This window comes from Dreissena polymorpha, chromosome 12 (assembly GCF_020536995.1).
Source record: "Dreissena polymorpha isolate Duluth1 chromosome 12, UMN_Dpol_1.0, whole genome shotgun sequence".
Taxonomy (NCBI): Eukaryota; Metazoa; Mollusca; class Bivalvia; order Myida; family Dreissenidae; genus Dreissena; species Dreissena polymorpha.
In genome coordinates this window covers 41,899,679-41,924,631 of record NC_068366.1, presented here as the reverse complement: position 1 = coordinate 41,924,631, position 24,953 = coordinate 41,899,679, and the positions used below count along the sequence as shown (strand labels likewise).

Here is a 24,953-nt window from a genome sequence, read left to right as displayed (position 1 = left end):
CAGGGGGAGGGTCTTTTTCCTTATATTGATAGGGTAAAAAAGCTTGTGAACACTCTAGAAGTCACATTATTTGCCTAATCATCATGAAATTTTGTCAAAACATTAGTTATGTGGATGTCTCGCACGAGTTTGAAAATGGTCGTGATCAGTGAAAAAACATGGCCACCAGGGAGTGGGGCAGTTTTCTTTATATGTATATAGTGAAAACATGTGGAAAGTCTAGAAGACACATTTTTGCCCAATCTTCATGAAATTTGGACATATCTTGGAAGAGTAAAAATGGTTCAGATCTGTTAAAAAACATGGCCGCCAAGGGGCCATTTGTTGTTTATTCTTCATGAAACTTGGTTAGAACATTTGTTTCATTGATATTTTGGACTGCAAAGAACAGGTCATTTCTTTTTATCTCAGGTGAGCGACTTTGGGCCTTTCAGGCCCTCTTATAAAGTTTTTACTACAAGTTGCATTGAATGTATAGGCATTCGCTGATAAAAGCCATCACCCTATATTGCATATTGTAACGTTGTGAAATTGCTATTACTTTACCAGTCATTTTCTTGTGGATTTTGAAAATTAAATGGGTAATAATTCATTTAAAGAGAAATTATTGGATTAACGGTTATAACAAATTATTATTTATTAATTACTTTTGTTAAAAGAATATTCAAATAAACCTGTATATTTCTGGCAATATTGCAGATCGATCTATATATTTTCAAATTTTCTCCTGGTACAACAAGATGTAAAGCAGCTGTACCAGATTGTTATTATGCTTCCACAAACAAAGTTTAGGGGGGTATGTAGGAGTGAGCTTGTCTGTCGGTTGGTCGGTCTGTCGGTCGGTCTGTATTAAGTGTCCGCTCTCTAATTCAAGTAGTTTTCATCCGATCTTCACCAAACTTGTTCAGATGTTTTATCTAGATGATGTCTAGTTCAGGTTCGAATATGGGTCATGCCGGGTTAAAAACAAGGTCAAGAGGTCACTTAGTGCGTTTTAAACATTGAGCATGTTGTCCGCTCTCTAATTCAAGTAGTTTTCATCTGATCTTCACCAAACTTTGTCAGAACTTGTATCTAGATGATGTTTAGGCCAACTTCGAACATTGGTCATGGCAGTTCAAAAACTAGGTCACGGGGTCACTTAGTGCGTTTTAAACATTGCACATGGTGTTTGTTCTCTAATTCAAGTAGTTTACATCCGATCTTCATCACACTTGGTCAGAAGTTGTATCTAGATGATGTGTAGGTCAAGTTCGAACATGGGCCATGCCGGGTCAAAAATTAGGTCACAGAGTCACTTAGTGCATTTTAATTTGATAATTATACAATTGCCAACTGGAGCCATGGGCAAATTTTCCAACTTGGGCAGAACATTTGGGGCAATGATGTCTCTGCAAAAATAAAACGCATGTCAAATGGGGTTAAAAAACTAGCTTAGAAGTCACATTTATTGCTTAAACATTATGAAAGCAGATCAGATCCTTTAGTTTTTTTTATGTCTCAGGGGAGTGATGTGGATATTTAGCCTACTTGTTTATGAAAAAAGATGATAAACTTGATGTTTTAGATATATTTACTAATTTACCAAATTTATTGTATTAGTTCATCTTCTGTCGAGTGTCTTGAGCTCAAATTAGTAACAAGTGAGGCGATTGTTAGTCATGTTTATATTACTTGTAACGCTAACAACTTATAATGCCATATGCTTTTTGTAAAAAATTAATTTGTCCAAGTACATGTATTACAAATGTATATTGCAAGTTTTAGCAATGGGCCTCAAACTCTGGTGACACAAGATAAGCAGTTAATTCATGTCTCTAAATTGACAATTCTTATCTAGCTGTATTGACTTTCTGAATAAAATTATGTAAGAGTCAATATGTGCTATTTGTAGTGGGCTTATTGGAGATTTTTTGGAATCGTCCTAATTTTTTAGCTGCAGTGTTAACTTAAGATACATGTTTAAAAAGAACATTTTCATCAAACATTGGCAAACATAAAATATTGACCGATTCTCCAAATAAAACACCTGTTAAGAAGAGCATTATGTGTTTTTTGCTCTATAAATATTTATGACCTTGTAAAGCCATGTTTATTTGCTTGTACTTACTCCAGGAGGCATTTTTATATTGTGACTGCTGGTGATAATAAGATGTCCTCCTTAGTGTCATGCTTTATCATGTAACTGTGCAAGCCACTGACCTTGTTGGAATATTAAGCAGCTGGTTTTATCAAGTTTGTGACAAAAGGACTGGAATAAATTATACAGTATAATGAAGGCTTCATTTCAGGTCCATTAAGATTTGATTTCTCTGCGCTGGCATATCTAATTGAAACATACTTTGAACTATAGGGCACAATAAATTGTGCAAATTCAGTAGTGTTGGCTACTTAAATGTTAGTTGTCAAGCTTTGATTTATGTTGTTGTAATAACTGTTCTTGTTCAGATGTAACATCAATGACGCATGACAATCTTTATTTAAAAATATCTCCCAATTAATGAAATACGAACTGACAGATTACTGAATGAGATGCATGAGTCAATCGTTAAAGTAATAGGTTTAGATAAAAAAATAGGCATGAAATTAAATCAATTGATAAGATTTTATTCTGTATTATTTAATAGAAGTTATTTATGTTATTATGCTTAGTTATCAGAATTGAGCCTTTGTTTTACACTGTGTTTTCCATGCACCAAGGAAACCATGGTGCAACACTACACAGCCAGGATTACACAATGTTGTTTACCCTGTGAAGTTTCATCAGGTAGGTGCATGGCCAGACTTGTGCCTAGATAAATTCCACCCTGAGCTACTGACAGTCCTTTAACCCTTTCAGTGCGGGAACCACTTTTAAAGGCCTTTGCAAACAGTTTGGATCCAGATGTGATGCCACAGAACGTGGCGTCTCATCTGGATCCAAACTGTTTGCTATTCTGATAGTATTCTTTGAAAAAAATGAAGAAAATGCTTATTTTACAAATTCAGCAGATGACAAATTTCCCAGCATGCAAAGGGTTAAACTTGCCTTGTGGAACCGGAGAAAATCAGTGCAGGAAAACTACCAGTCAAAAACCAAACTGGACATGAAGAACAGCTGCAAATGCTTTGGCTAGATCATACCATACTTCAAGCAACATTACATGACCAAAGGCACTAGCTAAAGTCTGACAGGAAAAAAGAAAAGGGACTGGCGAAGACAACACTGCACTTGAAGCAGTTGGAAAAGGGGGTCACACTAGAAGAAATGAAGAAGGCTAACAAACACTTGAAGGGAATATAAATCTCAAGGCCCTGTCAACCTCACCAACAAAATGATCCAAAAACTTGGAAACACAGTTTGTGAGAGGCTTTGGACATCTTATACACTTGCTGGTCACATGGCCAAGGACCTTAGTGCTGGAAGGAGGCAATAGTGCTTTCTGTCCTAAAAAAAGGGACCAAGGAAAAACTCCTTAGCTACCAACCCATCTGCATGTTAATGAATTCCAGACAACACACCTTGACCTGGTCATTGCCCAGAAGGTGACCCTTGCTGTATTCATTGATCTACAGGAGGCCTTTAAAAAGTTTTAGAAAGATGGCTCATTTTGAAGCTTCTGCATTCTGGTGTCTAAGGCAACAAGTGGACCAAGTGGGACCTGCACAATCAGATAAGCCATGTGTCGATAGACAGCCTCTTTGGGTAACCTTTGACAAGAGATTCACATGGTAACTACAAGAACAAAGTGCAGTGGCAAAAGCCAGAAGGCAACTTTACATCATGAAGCTGGCAACACCACAGTTGGGCGCCAACAAAGGTCTTAAAGAGACAGCAGGGTGTGAAGAATCCACTCGACCGCTCGCATATGCGAGTGAAGTTGACGGATGGGCGAGTAAAATTTGTTAAATACTCGACCGACCGGGCGAGTGCTGTTTTTCAAGTTGAGAAATATAAATTCAGTTCCAGAACTCCTTCTACATCAATACAAATTGCGGAAAAAAAATCAAACTAACAAAAAATACCTTTGGTACACAAAGAAACTGCACTTTCATTTTGACAATGAAAAATGACGTCACGGGCACAGTAAAAATAATTCTCGAAATCGGCTGCGCTCTTTTCGTCGTTATCAGTGCTCTTAGCTAATTGATTAAAAGTGAATAAAACTGTGTCATTCCGTGAATTCTAATGTAAACATCAATAAAACAATAATACATCATGGTTAATTATAAAACTTCTTATATTTAATTAAAAATAAACAAAAAAAATTATTTATTAATAAACAGAATAATTCCGAATTTTGTGATCAGAAGCCTTAGGCAAAATTTACCATATTGTAACCATTTGTCAATCAAGCGTGTCTTTCAGTAAAAGTTCGTCTGAAATATTAAAATGGAAAAGGATTCTGTTTTAAAATATCTGCACGGTGGTGGCGACAGGGAACACAAAAGAATTAGAAGGGTCGTCAAAACGAATTGAAAAAAGAAAGGAGGTGAAGAAAACATAAGGAAAGCAAATATAATCCATCAGATAATGTAGTTAATTTGTTTGCAGTTTAGTGTCACTATGTAAAGTAGGTTTAAAAGGTTCTGGTTGATCGTAAATATAAATATAGATATCTATTTTTTTTAATGAAGGGCGAGTAGATTAAAGTGAAGGGCGAGTGAATTGTCAGGCCTGATCGCCCTGCAGGGCGAGTGGCTCTGGAAAAATTCTTCAACCCCTGGACAGTACCACGGCAAAGTAAGACCTCACCTGTAGAAACAACTGAATGGTGGCTACCCACTTCTTTTGCAGTCTCTGGAGAGAGATAAAAACAAGGCGTAGTGTAGTGTAGTTTAGTGTAGATGGAGTAGAAAGTCTTTAGATCTCTTGTCTCACATCAGATCATTTTGTTTGCTACCAGCTGAAATAGAAATACTGTGCAAATCCATGTGCTCTAGAAATACACAATGCAAATCAATCGCCTTTGAATCATGATTTGAGCTAGAAAAGACATTTAACATGACAACATTCATAAATGAAATGAAAGCTTTTTGTGCACTTGTCACAGCACAGTTTAAATCTTTTCGGTCATACCATACAATATGATTGTTCAACATTTTTTCTTGAACCCTTTCCCACTCAGAAGCAAAGTGAAAATGGCTACGGCAAACAGCATAAAACCCGAATAGCCTGCGAGTACCTTGCAGTCTGTTCAGGTTTTATGCTGTTTGCTGCTCATCAGTATCTAAGGGTTGGAAATGAAGCCTATAAAACCTGAATTTAGTAAGAAAGGTCCTAAATTAAATTTAACTTTGTAAGGGACTACAAATGCATGAAAATTCATATCCTACTGGTAAAGCAGCATATGAAATAAATCAAACAAAGGCATTGAATGAAATGATCAATTTTTACACTTTGTTTATCTGTAACTTGATGGTAACAGGATGTTTAAAACTAATTTTGCGAACATTATAAAGTATGTTAAAATAGAACATTTTGGGGATGGGTAAGAATTACCATAGTAGTTTAGCCCTTTCAGTGCGGGAACCGAATTTTGAAGGCCTGTGCAAACAGTTTGGATCCAGATGAGACGCCACACAACGTGGCGTCTCATCTGGATCCAAACTGTTTGCTATTCTGATAGTATTCTTTGGAAAAAAATGAAGAAAATGCTTATTTTACAAATTCAGCAGACGACATTTTAGCAGATGACAAATTTCCCAGCATGCAAAGGGTTAGGGGAGGAATATTGTAATACAGACGAAATAAAAGCTTCTGGTTGGCCAGAAGTATATTTGGCTAGTTATGTTTAAAATTATGTGTTATAGATATTTTCATCGGAAGACTTGTTGATACATGTTTGAGTCTGTTCCGTGGGTAGAACCAGTTCTTGAAAGTCTTAAAAGAAGTTCTTGCGAGAACGCTATCAGTGTGGTGATTGCTTGCTGCACTCCAAATTCACTTCACAATTGAGACATTAGTCGTGCTTTATCATACATCTTAAAAGAGATGTTGGGCCAGAAATTACTGGCCTCTGACTATGTTAATGATTTAATACAGGACAGCAATAATGGTGGCACCAACGTTATTTGGTCATATTTCTAGTTTTGGCTTTAGAATATTAACGTCCACCATTGTTTTTAATGCCTTCTTATCATTGCTTTGAATTTTGCCAAATCTTTCTCAGCTTTGGAACCTTAAGAAACTGAGGCACACATTCAAGTTTTGGTGACTCATGTTCCATTTGTGTCACAAATATGTTTTAAGGGGGGCATCATTGTCTGTGACACAAAGTTTTTCCAATGAAATATTTAATATAGGTATTAGTAATAGGTGGTATATCTATTCCTCCTCACAGTAAGCAGCTTTTATGACTGTTGGTAATTTGATTAAAAATTGTGTTTCCATATTATAGCTGATATTAGAAGAATAAATGTCTAGTATTCTAGACAATTGTTCTCGACAATTTGCTCCTTGGGGCATTTTTAGCTCATCTATTTATTGAAAAAAAAAAGAGCTATTGTCATCACCTTGGCGTCGACGTCCGGTTAAGTTTTGCGTTTAGGTCCACTTTTCTCATAAAGTATCAATGCTATTGCATTCAACTTGGTACACTTACTTACTATCATGAGGGGACTGGGCAGGCAAAGGAAGATAACTCTGGCTCGCATTTTGACAGAATTATGTGCCCTTTTTATACTTGGAAAATTGAAAATTTTGGTTAAGTTTTGTGTTTAGGTCCATTTTATTCCTTAAGTATCAAAGCTATTGCTTTCATACTTGCAACACTTACTAACTATCATAAGGGGACTGTGCATGCAAAGTTATGTAACTCTGACTGGCATTTTGACAGAATTATGTGCCCTTTTTATACTTAGAAAATTGAAAATTTGGTTTAGTTTTGTGTTTAGGTCCACTTTTTTCCTAAAGTATCAAAGCTATTGCTTTCATACTTGCAACACTTACTAACTATCGTAAGGGGACTGTGCAGGCAAAGTTATGTAACTCTGACTGGCATTTTGACGGAATTATGGGCCCTTTATACTTGAAAATTTGGTTAAGTTTTGTGTTTTGGTCCACTTTACCCCCAAAGTATCATAGATATTGCTTTCATACTTGGAACACTTGCAAACTATCATAAGGGGACAGTAAAGGACAAGTTGCATAACTCTTGTTGTCATTTTTACGGAATTATGGCCCTTTTTGACTTAGTAACTTTGAACATATGGTTACATTTTGTGTTTCGATCCACTTTACTTCTAATGTATCAAGGCTTTTGCTTTTAAACTTCAAATACTTTCATGCTATCATGAGGGTACTGTACCTGGCAAGTTGAATTTTACCTTGACCTTTGAATGACCTTGACTCAAGGTCAAATTATTAAATTTTGCTAAAATTGCCATAACTTCTTTATTTATGATTAGATTCGATTGATACTTTGACAAAACAACTCTTACCTGACAATGACATACCACAATAGACTCCACCCAAACCATCCCCCACGCCCCCCCTAATTCCCCCCACCCCCGAATCCCCCCTCAATCCCCCCCCCTCCATTATTTTTTTTTTCTAATTAAAGATCATCTAATAAATGACCACCACACCCTCACACTATACCCCCCCACCCCCCACCCCAAAAAAATAATTTGTATGCCCCCTGTAGGGTGGCATATAGCAGTTGAACTGTCCGTCAGTATGTCATTCAGTCTGTCCGTCCGTCCGAAAAAAACTTTAACATTGGCCATAACTTTTTCACTTTTGAAGATAGCAACTTGATATTTGGCACGCATGTGTATCTCATGGAGCATGAGTGCTGAAAGGTCAAGGTCATCCTTCAAGGTCAAATGTCAAATTTATGGTGTCTGTTCGTCCGAAAACTTTAACATTGGCCATAACTTTGACAATATTGAAGATAGCAACTTGATATTTGGCATGCATGTGTATCTCATGGAGCTGAACATTTTGAGTGGTGAAAGGTGAAGGTCAAGGTCATTCCTTCAAGGTCAAATGTCAAATATATTGCGTCTGTCCGTCCAAAAACTTTAACATTTGCCATAACTTTTTTTATATTGAAGATAGCAACTTGATTTTTTGCCATGCATGTGTATCTCATGAAGCTGCACATTTTGAGTGGTGGAAGTTCAAGGTCAAGGTCATCCTTCAAGGTCAAAAAAAAAGAGAAAATTTTCAAAGCCGCGTTCTCATGAAGCTGCACATTTTGAGTGGTGGAAGTTCACGGTCAAGGTCATCCTTCAAGGTCAAATGTCAAATATATGGCGTCTGTCAATCTGAAAACTTTAACATTGGCCATAACTTTTTTTATATTGAAGATAGCAACTTGATATTTGGCATGCATGTGTATCTCATGAAGCTGCACATTTTGAGTGGTGGAAGTTCAAGGTCAAGGTCATCTTTCAAGGTCAATAAAAAAGAGAGAAAATTTTCAAAGCGGCGTTCTCATGAAGCTGCACATTTGAGTGGTGGAAGTTCAAGGTCAAGGTCATTCTTCAAGGTCAAGGTCATCCTTAAAGGTCAAAGGTCAAAAAATAATAATTTCAAAGCGGCCTTCTCATGAAGCTGCACATTTTGAGTTATGGAAGTTCAAGGTCAAGGTCATCCTTCAAGGTCAAGGTCATCCTTCAAGGTCAAAGGTAAAACAAATATATATAAAAATTCAAAGTGGCGTTATCATGAAGCTGCACATTTTGAGTGGTGGAAGTGTAAGGTCAAGGTCATCCTTCAAGGTAAAAAAAAATGAAAATAAAAAAATTCAAAGAGGCGCTCTCATAAAGCTGCACATTTTGAGTGGTGGAAGTTCAAGGTCAAGGTCATCCTTCAAGGTCAAGGTCATCCTTCAAGGTCAAAGGTCAATAAAAAAAAAATAATTTCAAAGCGGCTTTCTCATGAAGCTGCACATTTTGAGTGGTGGAAGTTCAAGGTCAAGGTCATTCTTCAAGGTCAAAGGTCAAATAAAATATTTCAAAGTGGTGTTATCATGAAGCTGCACATTTTGAGATGTGGAAGTTCAAGGTCAAGGTCATCCTTCAAGGTCAAGTTCATCCTTCAAGGTCAAAGGTCAAACAAAATAATTTCAAAGTGGCGTTCTCATAAAGCTGCACATTTTGAGTGGTCGAAGGTCAAGGTCATCCTTCAAGGTCAAAGGTAAAAAAACCACAAATACAATTTTTTTCATAGCAGCGCAATAGGGGGCATTGTGTTTCTGACAAACACATCTTTTGTTTTTTACATGGTTAAAAACACAAATATTTATTTGTATTATTTTATTTTTGATATACCCTCCAACCATCCCACCCCAGAATCCCCCCCCCAATTTTTAAATTTATTTTTTGCATTTTTTTTGCATTTTTTGAAGATAATGTAATAAATGACCACACCCCCACACTATACACCCCTCTCCACTCCACCCCTCCCTCCTTTGTGATTGAAATTGAGATAGGTCCCAATACCTTTCAAAAGAAAAATAGATGAGCGGTCTGCACCCTCAAGGCGTTGCTCTTGTAGTTAAATTGTTGTCTCATGTTTTGACACTTTAATGACTATTTCTTGTATGTAAATCGTTCTTGCTACTCGAAGACAACAAACTTGTAATATTTTAAAGTTTTTTCATGTTTCACAGGTTGAGGACTTGGCAAATTAACTTAGTTTAGTGTCTTTATTTCAAGTTAAGGCTATGGACTACTATTGCAATGTGCTCATGGTGAGCTTTTGTGATCACCTTTTGCCTGACGTCCAGCGTGCGTTGTACATCATGTGGTGTCAAAATTTGCCTTTTTTAGGAGGCCACATTTATTGTCCGATTTTCATGAAATTTGGTCAGAAGAATTGTCCAAATGATATCTTGAATGAGTTTGAAAATCGTTCCAGTTGCTAGAAAAACATGGCTGCCAGGGGGTGGGGCAGTTTTCCTTTTATGGCTCTATATGGCAATAGTTAAACCTAATTAACACTTTAGAGGCCACATTTATTGTCCCATCTCCATGAAACTTGGTCAGATTTGTCCCAATCATATCTTGGACTAGTTTGAAAATGGTTCTGGTTGGTTGAAAAACATGGCCGCCAGGCGGAGCAGTTTTTAAGATATGGCTGTAGTAAAAATGTGTATACTCTCTTTAAGTCACATTTATTGTCCAATCTTTATGAAACTTGGTCAGAACATTTGTTTAAATGATATCTTGGATGAATTCGAAAATGGTTCCAGTGGGCGGGGAGTTTTTCCTTATATGGCTATAGTAAAACCTTGATAGCACACTAAAAATTACATTATTAGTTCACTGTTCACGAAACTTGGTCAGAACATTTGTTCTGATGATTCTTTGGCTGCACAGAACAGGTCATTTCCTTTGTTTCTCAGTTGGACGACTTTCAGGACCTTTCAGGCCCTCTTGTAATTACTATATTTTTAAGCCATGTAATAGAAAAACCGCTTGCATAAATGAAGCAAAGATAATGAATAGTTATAATATTTTCCTTTCAGCTTTATACAAGAAAACGTACATTTTTACAAATAATATATATTCTATATGTTGTAACCATATGCCCATAGTTTTGAAATTTGGCAAGAGTATCATGTTAGAGAAAATGTGTTGTTCTCGGAAATGGTCTTGTCATTTGGATATAATGGAGTAATGTAATATGATGTTATCTACATGACTGGAATTATTATTATTCCCTCTGAATCTGCCGGGGCAATAAAATTGTTCTAGGTGCTGCTTCGTACTGAAAATAATACATATAAGCAAGGTTGTAACCTAAATTGGGAGTTGGATTCTTTTAAATTTTGCATTCATTAAATGTATGTACATTACTTATTTTAATATCAAAGCAATCATTTTTATTATACATTGTGTTTAATTTAGTGACCAATCAATCAAATAGTAATGTTATTGGTGTTTATAAATATATCAAAGTACACCAGTCCAACCATACTGGAGCATAGTAATGTGGTCTATATTGTTTTTCTGGTTTATGGATGTATTTGCTGTATCATTTGATTGTAATGGAAAGTGAAAGTTTACATGGTACATAGTGTCATCAGCATTGAATGTAACCTGACCATCAACGGGAGTTGTCACTGCACAGACTGGATAATGTTTAAACTGGCCAAAAGTTCGAGCGTAAAATTATTGCGAAATTATTCATTGGATTTATCAGCAACAAAGAATCGGTCCCTGTCTGCAGGTGCGTATGGTTTATTAAATTTCACACCAACATTGAACTGTTATTCAAGATTTAAATTACAGTTTGTACGTTCATATAACTTATTCGGGGTGGTGATATCTTTTGTCAAGTAAAAATGTCAATTCATGCTTTTAATAGATGTCTTAGTTGGTTCTGACATGATATAGTGTAGCCTGAAGTTATCAACAAGAAAAAAAGACACTTTAAAGCATGGTTGGTCAATCATGTGTAAAATCACACCAGTTCATTTTCAAGATTTTTTTTTAAATGATCAAAAGAAATTGGGAATCATATATAGGGCTGTCACGATACGCCGTGAGCGTACCGCGGTATATCGTGGTACGGCAACACTGTATCGCGGTACGTACCGCGATATTTTACAGAATATGTATCTGTGAAGAAAACAGCAGAATAACAAGTTTTACAAACTTTATTAAACTCAATAATCAGAAAACACTGGTATCATAGTATGACTAGAAACTGTAAAAGAAACTGTCATAAACTTGATAGAAGTAGTCATTGTTATTGTTCGCGTCTTTTTCTAAAATGTCCGCCATGTTGTTTACAATAGCTGTGACTACGATCTGTGTAAATCGAACGCTTCAAGGGCATGTTCAAAATGCGGAGTCAGCGGGCCCATTATTGAAAATCCGTAGCGTTCTGACTCTTCCTCGACTTTCAGAATCTTAAGGTAACATGATTTGGAAGTGCCATGCTTTGAACGATCGATATACTAAAGAAAGAAAATAAGAAATAAAATAAACATCTTTTGGATAATTATGAACTTATTTGCAAAGGAAATCTGTCCCTAATTCCAAAAAAGGTACAGACACATACATCGCCGTATTTTAAGTGGAAGCGCTTGCTTGACCTGGATATTAACGGATTATTTATTTAGCCCTTTTGAACCGCTTCTACATTTTTCAAATCGATATCTATATCAAAATAATTATGTAATGTATTTATATCTGTGCTAAATTGCTAATATAATAATATTAAAAAACCGGTGCCGCAACGCCGTACCGCGGTGCGATTTTTTTCACGACATGCACCGCGATATACCGGTATACCGGTGAATCGTGACAGCCCTAATCATATATATATATATATCAGTGATCATATTTTCCCGCACCATCAATCAGTCCGGATTTAAATGGGGAAAAAGTGTCCGAAAATTTTTATCTGAAATCATGACAAATTACGTTAAAATAAATACTATTAATTTTGCCATTCATGAAGGTGGTATAATAAATGTACAAGTTTAATTGCCTTAGGCACTTTTTTTAAAACGGAACATACGAATTTTCTCAATTGGTTTTATCATTTGCAATTTCATTGTTGTTTCGTCTGCTATTTTTTCTGACTTTTTTCATCGTTGTCAATATTATAAATCTGTGTAAGTCTTTACCGATGTTTTAAATCGTTTTCAACTCGATAATAGCTTACAAACATGCACTGAACCGAATAAATGTCTGTGCGTAGGTTGGTGTACGTTTTAGTTCATTGACATTGTCGATTAACCCACGGCAGATAGTTAAGATGCGTTGGGATTAAATCACGAGTGCGAAGCACGAGTGATTTGAAACCACGCATCTTAACTTCCGGTCGTGGATTATTCAACAACAAACAATAAAGTACACAATTATTTCGATTTTAACACGATTTTTTCATAAAGTTTATACAATGTTTATTATTTTTCTTGTATACCATTTTATGTGACGTTCCGCCCATAAAAATAACTTTCGGCTGTTCTGTCGATCAGATCCGCGACTTTCATTCATTTATTGCCGGATTATTACGCTGGTGGAAAATGTATCGGCATGTTTTGTTTAGTTACAGCGCGTGCTTTCAGTGTATAAGGTCCGCCCACAATTATTGCAGAATATCCGATTTTCTTCTTTGTTTATATAAAAGTTTACTGTATCATGCATAAAATGCACAATTTCCATGAGGATAACATCGAGGTTTTCATCTCCGAAGAAACTGTCAACGATTTTATCGTAGACGAGAACACATTACGGACCGATTAGTGTGCAAGGTATAAGCTAGTGAAATTATCAATTGATATTGACACGGGGTTATTCACGCATGACTAATACACAACCGCGCGAATCTTCGCTGCTTGGGCATACTCTGATACTAGTCGGCTGACGTGCAATAAACTGGTCCTGACCGGTTAAGAGACTACAGCGAATGTTTATCACACCTAATCGAGATAAGAATGTAATTAGGGTGTGTTAGCATGTTCACTGTGTAATCGATTTCATGACATGGGAATTTTAGCAAACAGAATCAGACCGACTGTTTGGGATTTTCAATCGGTCTTTCATGACCCCAATCGGTCTAGGACCGACAAAACCGAAAAAAATATGATCCCTGATATATATATATATAATACAGACACTGGCTTCTTATAATGCTTCTTTTTATAAGTTTGAAGATTAAAGCAGAATTTGGCTGCACATGTGATCAAAGAATGTATTCATTATTTATCCTTGTGATGTGTTCTGTGTTTCTTTGATGAGTGCATCTGCGGAAACATTTCTAAACAAATGCACAGAAATATGATGAAGTTTAAAATTGAAAATTATGTGGTTGATGTACCTTTGATGTACAATAAAATAGTTTTTATGTAAATAGCAATTATACCTAATATATGCGTAATTTAAAACTGCTGATGTCATTTTGTTTTGCCTTTTGTGTTCAATTTAAAAGATATGATAGAAATGGTAATGCAATTATTTTATTGATATATTGGTCAAATGATACTTAAATAAATGTCCACTATTTTATTGGGGTGTCCATTGATTCCACTTGTTCCCTTTGTGGTAACTTATCAAATCATATTATTGTATCGATTTATGCATAAAGGTCACGAGAAAGTTAATGTTCATAATCAATATGTAGCTGGTTGTTGTTGAAAAGAACCTAGGTACATTAATTTCAGCATACCAATTACAAATGAGCCGTGTTCTATGAAAAGGGGGTTAAATTGATGCATGTTCATGCAGTCGCACAGGCTAATGAGGGACGACACATTCCACCTAAACTGGATTTTTATGCCCCCCTTCGAAGAAGAGGGGGTATATTGCTTTGCTCATGTCGGTCGGTCGGTCCACCAGGTGGTTGTCAGACGATAACTCAAGAACGCTTGGGCCTAGGATAATGAAACTTCATAGGTACATTGATCATGACTTGCAGATGACCCCTATTGATTTTGAGGTCACTAGGTCAAAGGTCAAGGTCATGGTGACCCGAAATAATAAAATGGTTTCCGGATGATGACTCAAGAACGCATACGCCTAGGATCATGAAACTTCATGGGTAGATTGATCATGACTCGCAGATGACCCCTATTGATTTTGAGGTCACTAGGTCAAAGGTCAAGGTCACGGTGACCCGAAATAGTAAAATGGTTTCCGGATGATAACTCAAGAACGCATACGCCTAGGATCATGAAACTTCATGGGTTGATTAATCATGACTCGCAGATGACCCCTATTGATTTTGAGGTCACTAGGTCAAAGGTCAAGGTCACGGTGACCCGAAATAGTAAAATGATTTTTGGATGATAATTCAAGAACGCATATGCCTAGGATCATGAAACTTTATAGGTAGATTGATCATGACTCGCAGATGACCCCTATTGATTTTCAGGTCACTAGGTCAAAGGTCAAGGTCACGGTGACCCGAAATAGTAAAATGATTTTCGGATAATAACTCAAGAACGCTTTTGCCTAGGATCATGAAACTTCATAGGTAGATTGATCATGACTCGCAGATGACCCCTATTGATTTTGAGGTCACAAGGTCAAAGGTCAAGGTCAGGGTGACCCGAAATAGTAAAATGATTTTCGGATGATAACTCAAGAAGGCTTTTGCCTAGGGTCATGACACTTCATAGGTACATTGATCGTGACTTGCAGATGACCCCTATTGATTTTCAGGTCACTAGGTCAAAGGTCAAGGTCACAGTGACAAAAGTCGTATTCACACAATGGCTGCCAGTACAACGGACAGCCCATATGGGGGGCATGCATGTTTTACAAACAGCCCTTGATGCTAAGAAGAGACTTTCTTTAAACGAAAAATATCATACAAGCGGAAAGTGTCATCCCTGATTAGCCTGTGTGGACTAGCTGCACAGGCTAATCTGGAACAACACTTTATGCACATGCATTAAACCTCCTTTTCACAGAGCACAGTCCAATATCATTAAGGTTGAGCAATCTGGAGACACATTTCTTGTCCAATCTTCATGAAACTTAGTCAGAATATTTGTCCCAATTATATCTCTGTAGAGTTTGAAAATGGATTTTCAAAAACAAGGCTTCAGAGGGCGGGGCAGATTTCCTAATGTGGCTATAATGAAAACTTGTTAATTGTTTTGAAGTCATATTCATTGCCCAATTTCATGAAAAATGATCATAATATTTGTTCTAATGATATCCTGACCGAGTTAAAAAATGGGTACAGTTTCATGGCAAACATTATTATAGCCGCCAGAGGATGGAGCAGTTTTCCTTAAATGGCATAGTAAAACCTCGTTAACACTCTAGAAGTCACATTTTTAGTCTTCATGAAACTTGCTTGCAACATTTGTTTGAATGATATCTTGGCAGATTTCAAAAATGGTTCTGGTCCATTGAAAACTGTGGCTGCCAAGGGGCAGTGCTGTTTTCCTTGTATGGCAAAAGTAAAACCGTGTTATTACTTGCTCATTTTTGATACAAGGAAAAGTAAAACCGTGTTATTACTAGCTCATTTTTGATAAGTTATTGCTTATGAAAGCACATTCTCTGTCAAAATTAAATCACATTTACATGTTATATTTGTCAATGTGCTTGATTGAAGAAAGTGATAACAAATCTGTAAAGACAATGTAAACATGGTTTATTAAATGATGAAACAAAGACACAGTGTTGCATGTAGTTGGGCTGAGTACATATTTATTTGTGTCGATAATATTGACTTATAAACTGGTTCTGACCAACATCGAAAAGTTAATTTCATGTAAGTAATATTAGTTAAGTTATGCAGAGCTATTGTAGAACTTTTAGCTTCCCTGAACACAAAACTTTTGTGTTTTTTTTTTAGCTTGTTATTTTTCAAGAGATCACATTACAGTAGACTCTGCCAATACCGGACTCTCGGAATACCGGAACTCTCCCGATTCCGGACGGTCGGGCCAGTCCCGTATTTTCTCCTTCTCTTTCTTTGTTAAAAAATGTTGAATATACCGAACTCTCTGAAAACCGGAAACCGGACGGGTATCTCCCTAAATTTTGTCATTTTCAACGTAAAATACATTGAGTATACCGGACGGTCTAAATTCTCAAGATGCCCGAGGCGTGAAAATAACAATACCTAGTCGGCAAAGCGAGTTCGGTGTCACATTTTGCTCGCGCAATTATCGATAATCGGATTAAACAAACCATAAAGGTGTCAAGTCGTTACCGCGCTATGGGATTCCGATTAAGTAATGTAAACAAACTGTGGATGTCTATAATAGACGTGCGGTAACACCAAAAAGTGATTGACTCGATCGTTTTATTAATTATTTTTTATCGCCTATGATAAACAATTTAATTAAGAAATTAATACATGCCGTTGCGACGATCACTTTCTTGTGATCTTCTCGGGTATTTTAAAAGATCTTATAGCCATGTTTTTAACGCTGAAATGCTTGTTTGTTTGTTTGTCAGATAAACTGTTAGAAATATGACTGTTAAATATCCATCCATCTGTATTTGCTTTTAATCGATTAAAAACACATTTTTTAAGAATGCAATTAACATCATCAGTACCTGCGTACAGTTATCACATGGTACATGTAATTGTATACGGTTTGTTTTATTTTTATGTGATTCTGTACACAATGAATACGGTGTATATTTCGGCAATATGAAAACTCTTGGTAAACCGGAACTCTCTGAAAACCGGACGATTAGGCCGGTCCCGAGACCGTCCGGTTTACAGAGAGTCTACTGTATTGTTATTCCAGCTTAATGAAACTTGATCACAATGATTATCTTTGATTATCTTGGGTCAAATGTTTCCTAAAAGTAGTTCCCCAGATCAAAGTTGAAACACTACATTTGTGACTAATTCTTGATGACTTTGGTCAGAATGTTATTCTAAACACTATCAAGGAAAATTTCCAAGAGTATTTATCTATGTCAAAAATCAAAGTCACTATGCTAAATCTTGTTACCACTATAAAAGCCACATTTATGAATGAAAAAATGGTCAGAATCTTGACAATATCTAGGTCATTTGTGTTGATAGGTCACCAGGTCTAACCGGAATATGACCTGGTTACCACTTTAAATGCCACAGTACACTTATTACCTAATGAAACTCATGACACATCAGCTATTTTTAAGGTAGCTGTTTAATCCAGCTTTTCACCTTAAATGACCTTTACATAACGCCAGCAGACGGGAATTTATACACTTCATTCATTCCATTGGCTGATTTGAGAATAATCCCCCAGAACATTGGCAACATCACCTTGTCTTTGAAGTATAAGATGTAACACTGTTGAGTGTAGAGAGATTCTGACTCATTTTGGCCCATTATTTTACAATTATGCATTACCAGTAAAATTCATCCTTAAGACTTTCAGGGTCAGTAAATTGTCAGGAGAAGACAGAATGTACTATCAATAAACCCCTTATACAATGTAACTCCAATATAGCGCTCTCCGTTATAACGCTGAATCCAATATAACGCGGGGGGTGCTTGGATCCCGTTTTTTCTACAACCTTCCATTTCTGATTCAAATCCATGTTATGCAATGTCATGTATTTTCAGAAAATTAAAAGATGGCGGCAATCACATCTTGATTGATTTATTCAACCGTTCGTTTAACCGATTTTAATCGCTTCGACGACAACAACACCGACAGCTAATTGGTGTTAATCTGTTGTGTAATGTCAATAAAGGTGTGAAAAACTCGCGTGTCAGTGTTTATTAAATGTATTCCTTATCAGAGCGGTATGGTGCTCTAATTTCAATAAGTTAAGTGCAAGCGGGATAATTATCAAATTAAAGTTATTCAAAACTATTAAAACATTCTTACTTTGATATGATAGCAGTTTGACTATATTAAAATAGCGGCTGTGAAATATACTGCGCACAGTATAAAACAAGTTTTTCTGTCATTCATTATCATTCTAGTATTTAGGCATTTAATCTTGCAGTTTCGTGTACGAGAAATTAATTAAATAATCCAGACGATTTATTTACACGCTAACGCACTGTAATTGTTAACAGAGATTTACTTTCATTTTTTGCAGGGTATCAGAAAGTCCCTGGAAAACACGTTTTTTGCATGGCTGCGTTTGACACAATAAAACATTTCTTTGTACTGTACATGTATCGTATTGCATTCAATCTAAATTTAATTTCGCTCGTCCAATGAAAGCTCTACCCCATAACGCACTGTTCTCTTTACACTTCTAAAAATGTTGTATGCATATGCTTTGTGTTTATGAATTTCTTAGACAAATTAATCGTCATAAATGTTCAAGATTATTATTTTTTAAGTGATGTTAACTTTATTGGATTATCGGATAAATGTGCACATTAGAAAAGCAGTATGTTTACTGTCAACGATACGATTCGGTTTATATGCATGTATTTGCGGATGACAACACAGCATGGCAATAAACAGGGCCTATATTATAGGCTATACTACACCTGTTTTTATGCCCCCCTTCGAAGAAGAGGGGGTATATTGCTTTGCTCATGTCGGTCTGTCGGTCCGTCCAACAGGTGGTTTCCGGGTGATAACTCAAGAATGCTTGGGGCTAGGATCATGAAACTTCATAGGTACATTGATCATGACTCGCAGATGACCCCTATTGATTTTGAGGTCACTAGGTCAAAGGTCAAGGTCACAGGTAAAGGTCACAGTTACTAGAAATAGGCATTTTAAGGATTTAGCATGGTTCAAACAAGGGAAACAACTACAGTTTATGCATGTTCTTTTTATTACAGATTTGCCTCCCTTTAATTCATTCAAAAACTCATTTTACAGCAGAGATTCCAAATCTGACCTGTAAATGAGCCCCATATTTACCTTTTCCCATTTGATCACTCTTAAGTATTGGTATTGTAATGCTGCTACTGCTGCTGCTACTGCTACTGCTGCTACTACTACTACTACTACTTCTACTACTACTACTACTACTACTACTACTACTACTACTACTACTACTACTAGTACTGCTACGACTACTACTACTACTACTACTACTACTACTACTACTACTACTGCTGCTGCTGCTGCTGCTGCTGCTGCTGCTGCTGCTGCTGCTGCTGCTGCTGCTGCTACTACTACTACTACTACTACTACTACTACTACTACTACTACTACTACTACTACTCCACCACCACCACCACCACCATCACCACCACCACCACCAACAACAACACCACCACCACCCCCACCACCACCAACACCACCAATTCTACCATCCACCACCACCACCACCACCACCACCACTTATTCTACCATGTCTACTATTACTACTTCTACTACTACTACTGCCACTACTACTACTACTTTTACTACTACTACTACTACTACTAGTACTACTTGTACAACTACTACTACTACTACTTCTACTACTACTACTACTACTTCTACTACTACTACTACTACTACTACTACTACTACTACTACTACTACTACTACTACTACCACTACTACTACTACTACTACTATTACTACTACTACTACTACTACTACTACTACTACTACTACTACTACTACACCACCACCACCACCACCACCACCACCACCACCACCACCACCACCACCACCACCACCACCACCACCGTTCACAGTGACAAAAAACGTATTCACACAATGGCTGCTACTACAACTTATAGCCCATATAGGGGGGCATGCATGTTTTACAAACAGCCCTTGTTTTTATAGCCCCCTGCAATAAATGAGCTCAAAACTTATAACGCGGATCCGTTTATAATCCTGTTTCGCGGCTTGGACCCCATTGACTGCGTTATATTGGAGTTACAGTGTATTGATAACACAGTATTGCTTTCAATATATCAAATTACATGAATTTTAGGGAAAGAAATGAATGAAAACTTATGGGTAAATGCCATTTGTCTTGTATTGTGAGACAAAACTACCAAATTAGTATAGTGTCCATGAAAAAAGTATAGAAAAATACTTGTTTATGGAGATCTTTAATATATATTTCCATTGTAAATATTTTGTGTGTTGTGCTCTTCACTTCCCCTCACACCTCACAATGCAGGTCATTTTCATAATGATCCTGTCATGCAGATCTTTGTATTAAGAGACTTTTTTAGATATAACTGTGGTGTTGATTTTCATTTTTTTTAAATAAAATAATGAAACAAAATATTTTATAGAAATCATACATGCCAGAAATTGTTAGGTCCAAATCGGGAAATTCCATAAAAAATGTCGGGGCATTTGACCAAGAAGCGGGACACCTAAAACAATCAATCATGCCACCTTTTCTGTAGTCAGTACTCAGTATATTACTTACAAAACTTCATAATTTCTGGCAAATATTGACAATATATGTGTTTAAGAATTTCATGAACACAGACATTCTCCATTTTCTGGAGGTAAACACACATGTGCACCATGCAGATGAATCCATAACGTGAAATATGTGGCATATTCTATTTGACATCCATTTGGTACAGAGGCATGTGTAATCGTTCCAGGGGTTGTGCACACATTGAGTGCTGAGACAGAGTGTCGCAATGACCAGGTTCTTGGGTTTAAGGTCAATGTCAACATTCAAGGTGAAGGGTCAAATTTTGGTTTATTTGAACATTGATGGATTTTTAGCTAATCTATTTTTTGAAAAAAAATTATGAGCTGTTGTCATCACCTTGGCGTCGGCGTCCGGTTAAGTTTTGCGTTTCAGTACACTTTTCTCATAAAGTATCATATCCATTGCATTCAAACTTGGTACACGTACTAACTATCATGAGGGGACTGGGAATGCAAAGTAAGATAATTCTGGCTTGCATTTTGACAGAATTATGTGCTTTTTTTATACTTAGAAAATTGAAAATTTTGGTTAAGTTTTGTGTTTTGGTCCATTTTATTCCTTAAGTATCAAAGCTTCTGCTTTCATACTTGCAACACTTACTAACTATCATAAGGGGATTGTGCAGGCAAAGTTATGTAACTCTGACTGGCATTTTGACAGAATGATGTGCCCTTTTTATACTTAGAAAATTGAAAATTTGGTTAAGTTTTGTGTTTTGATCCACTTTACCCCCAAAGTGTCATAGATATTGCTTTCATTCTGGGAACAATCGCAAACTGTCATAAGGGGACAGTTAAGGACAAGTTGCATAACTCTGATTGTCATTTTTACGGAATTATGGCCCTTTTTTGACTTAGTAACTTTGAATATATGGTTACATTTTGTGTTAAGATCCAATTTACTTCTAAAGTATCAAGGTTATTGCTTGATACTTTGACAAAACAACTCTTACCTGACATACCACAATTGACTCCGTCCAAACCAACCCCCACGCCTCTTCCTCGAACCCCCGCCCCCCTCAATCACCCCCCATTTTATTTTTTTTAATTAAAGATCATCTAATAAATGACCACCACACCCTCACACTATACCCCCCACCCCTACCCCCAAAAAATGATTTTTATGTCCCCCGTAGGGTGGCATATAGCGGTTGAACTGTCTGTCAGTGTCAGTCAGTCTTTCTGTCTGCCCGAAAAAAACTTTAACATTGGCCATAACTTTTTCACTTTTTCAGATAGCAACTCAATATTTGGCATGCATGTGTATCTCATGGAGCTGCACATTTTGAGTGGTGAAAGGTCAAGGTCAAGGTCATCCTTCAAGGTCAAATGTCAAATTTATGGTGTCTGTCCGTCAGAAAACTTAAACGTTGGCCATAACTTTTTCAATATTGAAGATAGCAACTTGATATTTGGCATGCATGTGTATCTCATGGAGCTGAACATTTTGAGTGGTGTAAGGTGAAGGTGAAGGTCATCCTTCAAGGTCAAATGTCAAATATATGGCGTCTGTCTGTCCGAAAACTTTAACATTGGCCATATTTTTTTTTATTGAAGATAGCAACTTGATATTTGGCATGCATGTGTATCTCATGAAGCTGCACATTTTGAGTGGTGGAAGTTCAAGGTCAAGGTCATCCTTCAAGGTAAAAAAAACAACCAAAAAATTCAAAGATGCGTTCTCATGAAGCTGCACATTTTGAGTGGTGGAAGTTCAAGGTCATCCTTCAAGGTCAAGGTCATCCTTCAAGGTCAAAGGTCTAAAAACAAATAAAAAATTTCAAAGGGGCATTATCATGAAGCTGCACATTTTGAGTGGTGGAAGTTTAAGGTCAAGGTCATTCTTCAAGGTTAAGGTCATCCTTCAAGGTCAAAGGTAAAAAAAAATAATCAAAGCGGCGATATCATGAAGCTGCACATTTTGAGTGGTGTAGGTTCAAGGTCAAGGTCATCCTTCAAGGTCATCCTTCAAGGTCAAAGGTCAAACAAAAAAACAAAAAAATCAAAGCGGCGTTATCATCAAGCTGCACATTTTGAGTGGTGGAAGTTCAAGGTCATCCTTCAAGGTCAAGGTCATTATTCAAGGTCAAAGGTCAAAAATAAAAATAAAAATTCAAAGCGGCGTTCTCATGAAGCTGCACATTTTGAGTGGTGGAAGTTCAAGGTCAAGGTCATCCTTCAAGGTAAAAAAAAAACAAAAAAACATTTCAAAGCGGCGTTCTCATGAAGCTGCACATTTTGAGTGGTGGAAGTTGAAGGTGATCCTTCTAGGTCAAGGTCATCCTTCAAGGTCAAAGGTCAAAAATAAAAATAAATTCAAAGCAGCGTTATCATGAAGCTGCACATTTTGAGTGGTGGAAGTTCAAGATCAAGGTCATCCTTCAAGGTTAAGATCATCCTTCAAGGTTAAAGGTATAAAAAATAATATTTCAAAGCGGCCTTCTCATAAAGCTGCATATTTTGAGTGGTTGAAGTTCAAGGTCAAGGTCATCCTTCAAGGTCAAAGGTAAAAAAAACAACAATACAAATTTTTAAAGCGGCGCAATAGGGAACATTGTGTTTCTGACAAACACATCTCTTGTTTTTTTCAAACATGGTTAAAAAAATCAAATATTTATTTTTATTATTTTATTTTTGAAAAACTGTCCAACCATCCCACCAAAGAATCCCCCCCCCAAAAAAAATATTTTTTTTGCATTTTTTTTGCATATTTGGAAGATAATTAATGACCACACCCCCACACTATACACCCCTCTCCACTCCACCCCTCCCTCCTTTGTGATTGAAATTGAGATAGGTCCCTTCACCTTTAAAAAGAAAAATAGATGAGGGGTCTGCACCCGCAAGGCTGTAGCGTAATTACACATTGTTCATGGAGAACACACAGTAACAACCAAAGTTCATTTCTGTTTTCTTCGAGATTTATTTCTGTTAAATAATTTTTAACACAACTCTTCTAATGTTCGTGAAGTACAATTTTACAGCGCGGCGGCCGACGTGGCCGCGTGTCAAGAAAACTTGACAACTCTCACCGCAGACTTTCAAACCTAACCGCAGAATCATTCTTACAACAACCTCACAGCATTTTATTCTGAGGAAAAATAAACATAAAGTTTAGATATATCTTATCTCATTCTTGATTGGTTAACTGATACTTTTCCCCCGATTTACTAAACCCACCCCTTCGAATAACCCTTGTTGATTGGATGGATCGCTCATGCATCTACCACATGTCACAGAAGAAGAGTGCAATACACAATTATCACTTTGGGAACAGGAGACCTCATTTCATTAGCATACTTGATCATACAAACAGATGTTCTTTATGAACAACCCACATTGGTAATATGAAACCTAACACTTCTATAATTGATTATGCAAACCCTGATACACATTCGATACACATTCAATCTGAACTTGTATCCGTATGTACCTTGGGAAATTGGAATTACCCTTATATAATTATCATATCTGAATTATGTATTGGTTTGAAGTAATGTTGACCTACGAGCCAAATTGTAAATCTAGGACTAAGACCATGTCAACAGATGTTCCTGATAATTGAACTACATTGGAGAAATGAAACCATACTTCCATAATCAATTTTTCAAACTTCATTACATACCCCATCCGAAGACATCTCTTATGTTAATTCCTAAATACCCGCAACATACAGTAGCATGAACCAACAAGGGAGGCAACTCGTGATGTCACAAATCGGCAGTAACCAAAAAGTGGTTCTTTATTATCTCGCTTAACATGGGTCTAAACTACGTTTTAAAGCTCTTTTCTGATTGGATTAAACAGTCTGAAATCATCCAATCAGGAAAGTAGAGACATTTATCTTGCATAACATTCAATGCCATGCTCTATGCAAGCTATTTAGAAAATAAAAATCGTAAACCAAAAAGTTCGGAATGTTTTTTTTCGCGGTAATAGACGGTGTTACTTGCTGAAATCAATAAAATATTGCTTTGAAATCATTTATGTATTGGTATTGAACAAGAAAGTGGTCGAATATAAGTGGAAAACATAAGTATTGTGATTAAAACTTGTGTCTGCTACAATTTTACGAGTGGTTACGGAAATTACCAATCGTACAGATGTATTGACAAACAAAGGCCAAACGACCGAATAGCTTTCATATTTCAAGTTTATCAGCCTTGAAAGCATCACTTTTTCAAATAAGTAGCAAAATAATACATTTATCAACCAGTAATA

The 24,953-nt window shown here is 36.6% G+C and overlaps 1 protein-coding gene across 6 annotated transcripts in view; it reads left to right on the top strand.

The window, feature by feature from the left end:
* Nucleotides 1-24,953, top strand: part of LOC127854190 (oxysterol-binding protein-related protein 8-like) — a 157,023-nt gene that overhangs the window by 30,466 nt on the left and 101,604 nt on the right. Inside the window, exon 1 of one of the 6 annotated variants that reach the window (XM_052389207.1) lies at nucleotides 10,832-11,164. The exons of 4 other annotated variants lie outside the window; for them this stretch is intronic. In XM_052389207.1, coding sequence (XP_052245167.1) covers nucleotides 11,002-11,164 — 163 coding nt within the window. In that variant the 5' untranslated portion in view covers nucleotides 10,832-11,001. Of the gene's footprint in view, nucleotides 1-10,831; nucleotides 11,165-24,953 lie in introns of those variants that run through there. One more of the 6 variants, XM_052389202.1, reaches the window with a different exon arrangement.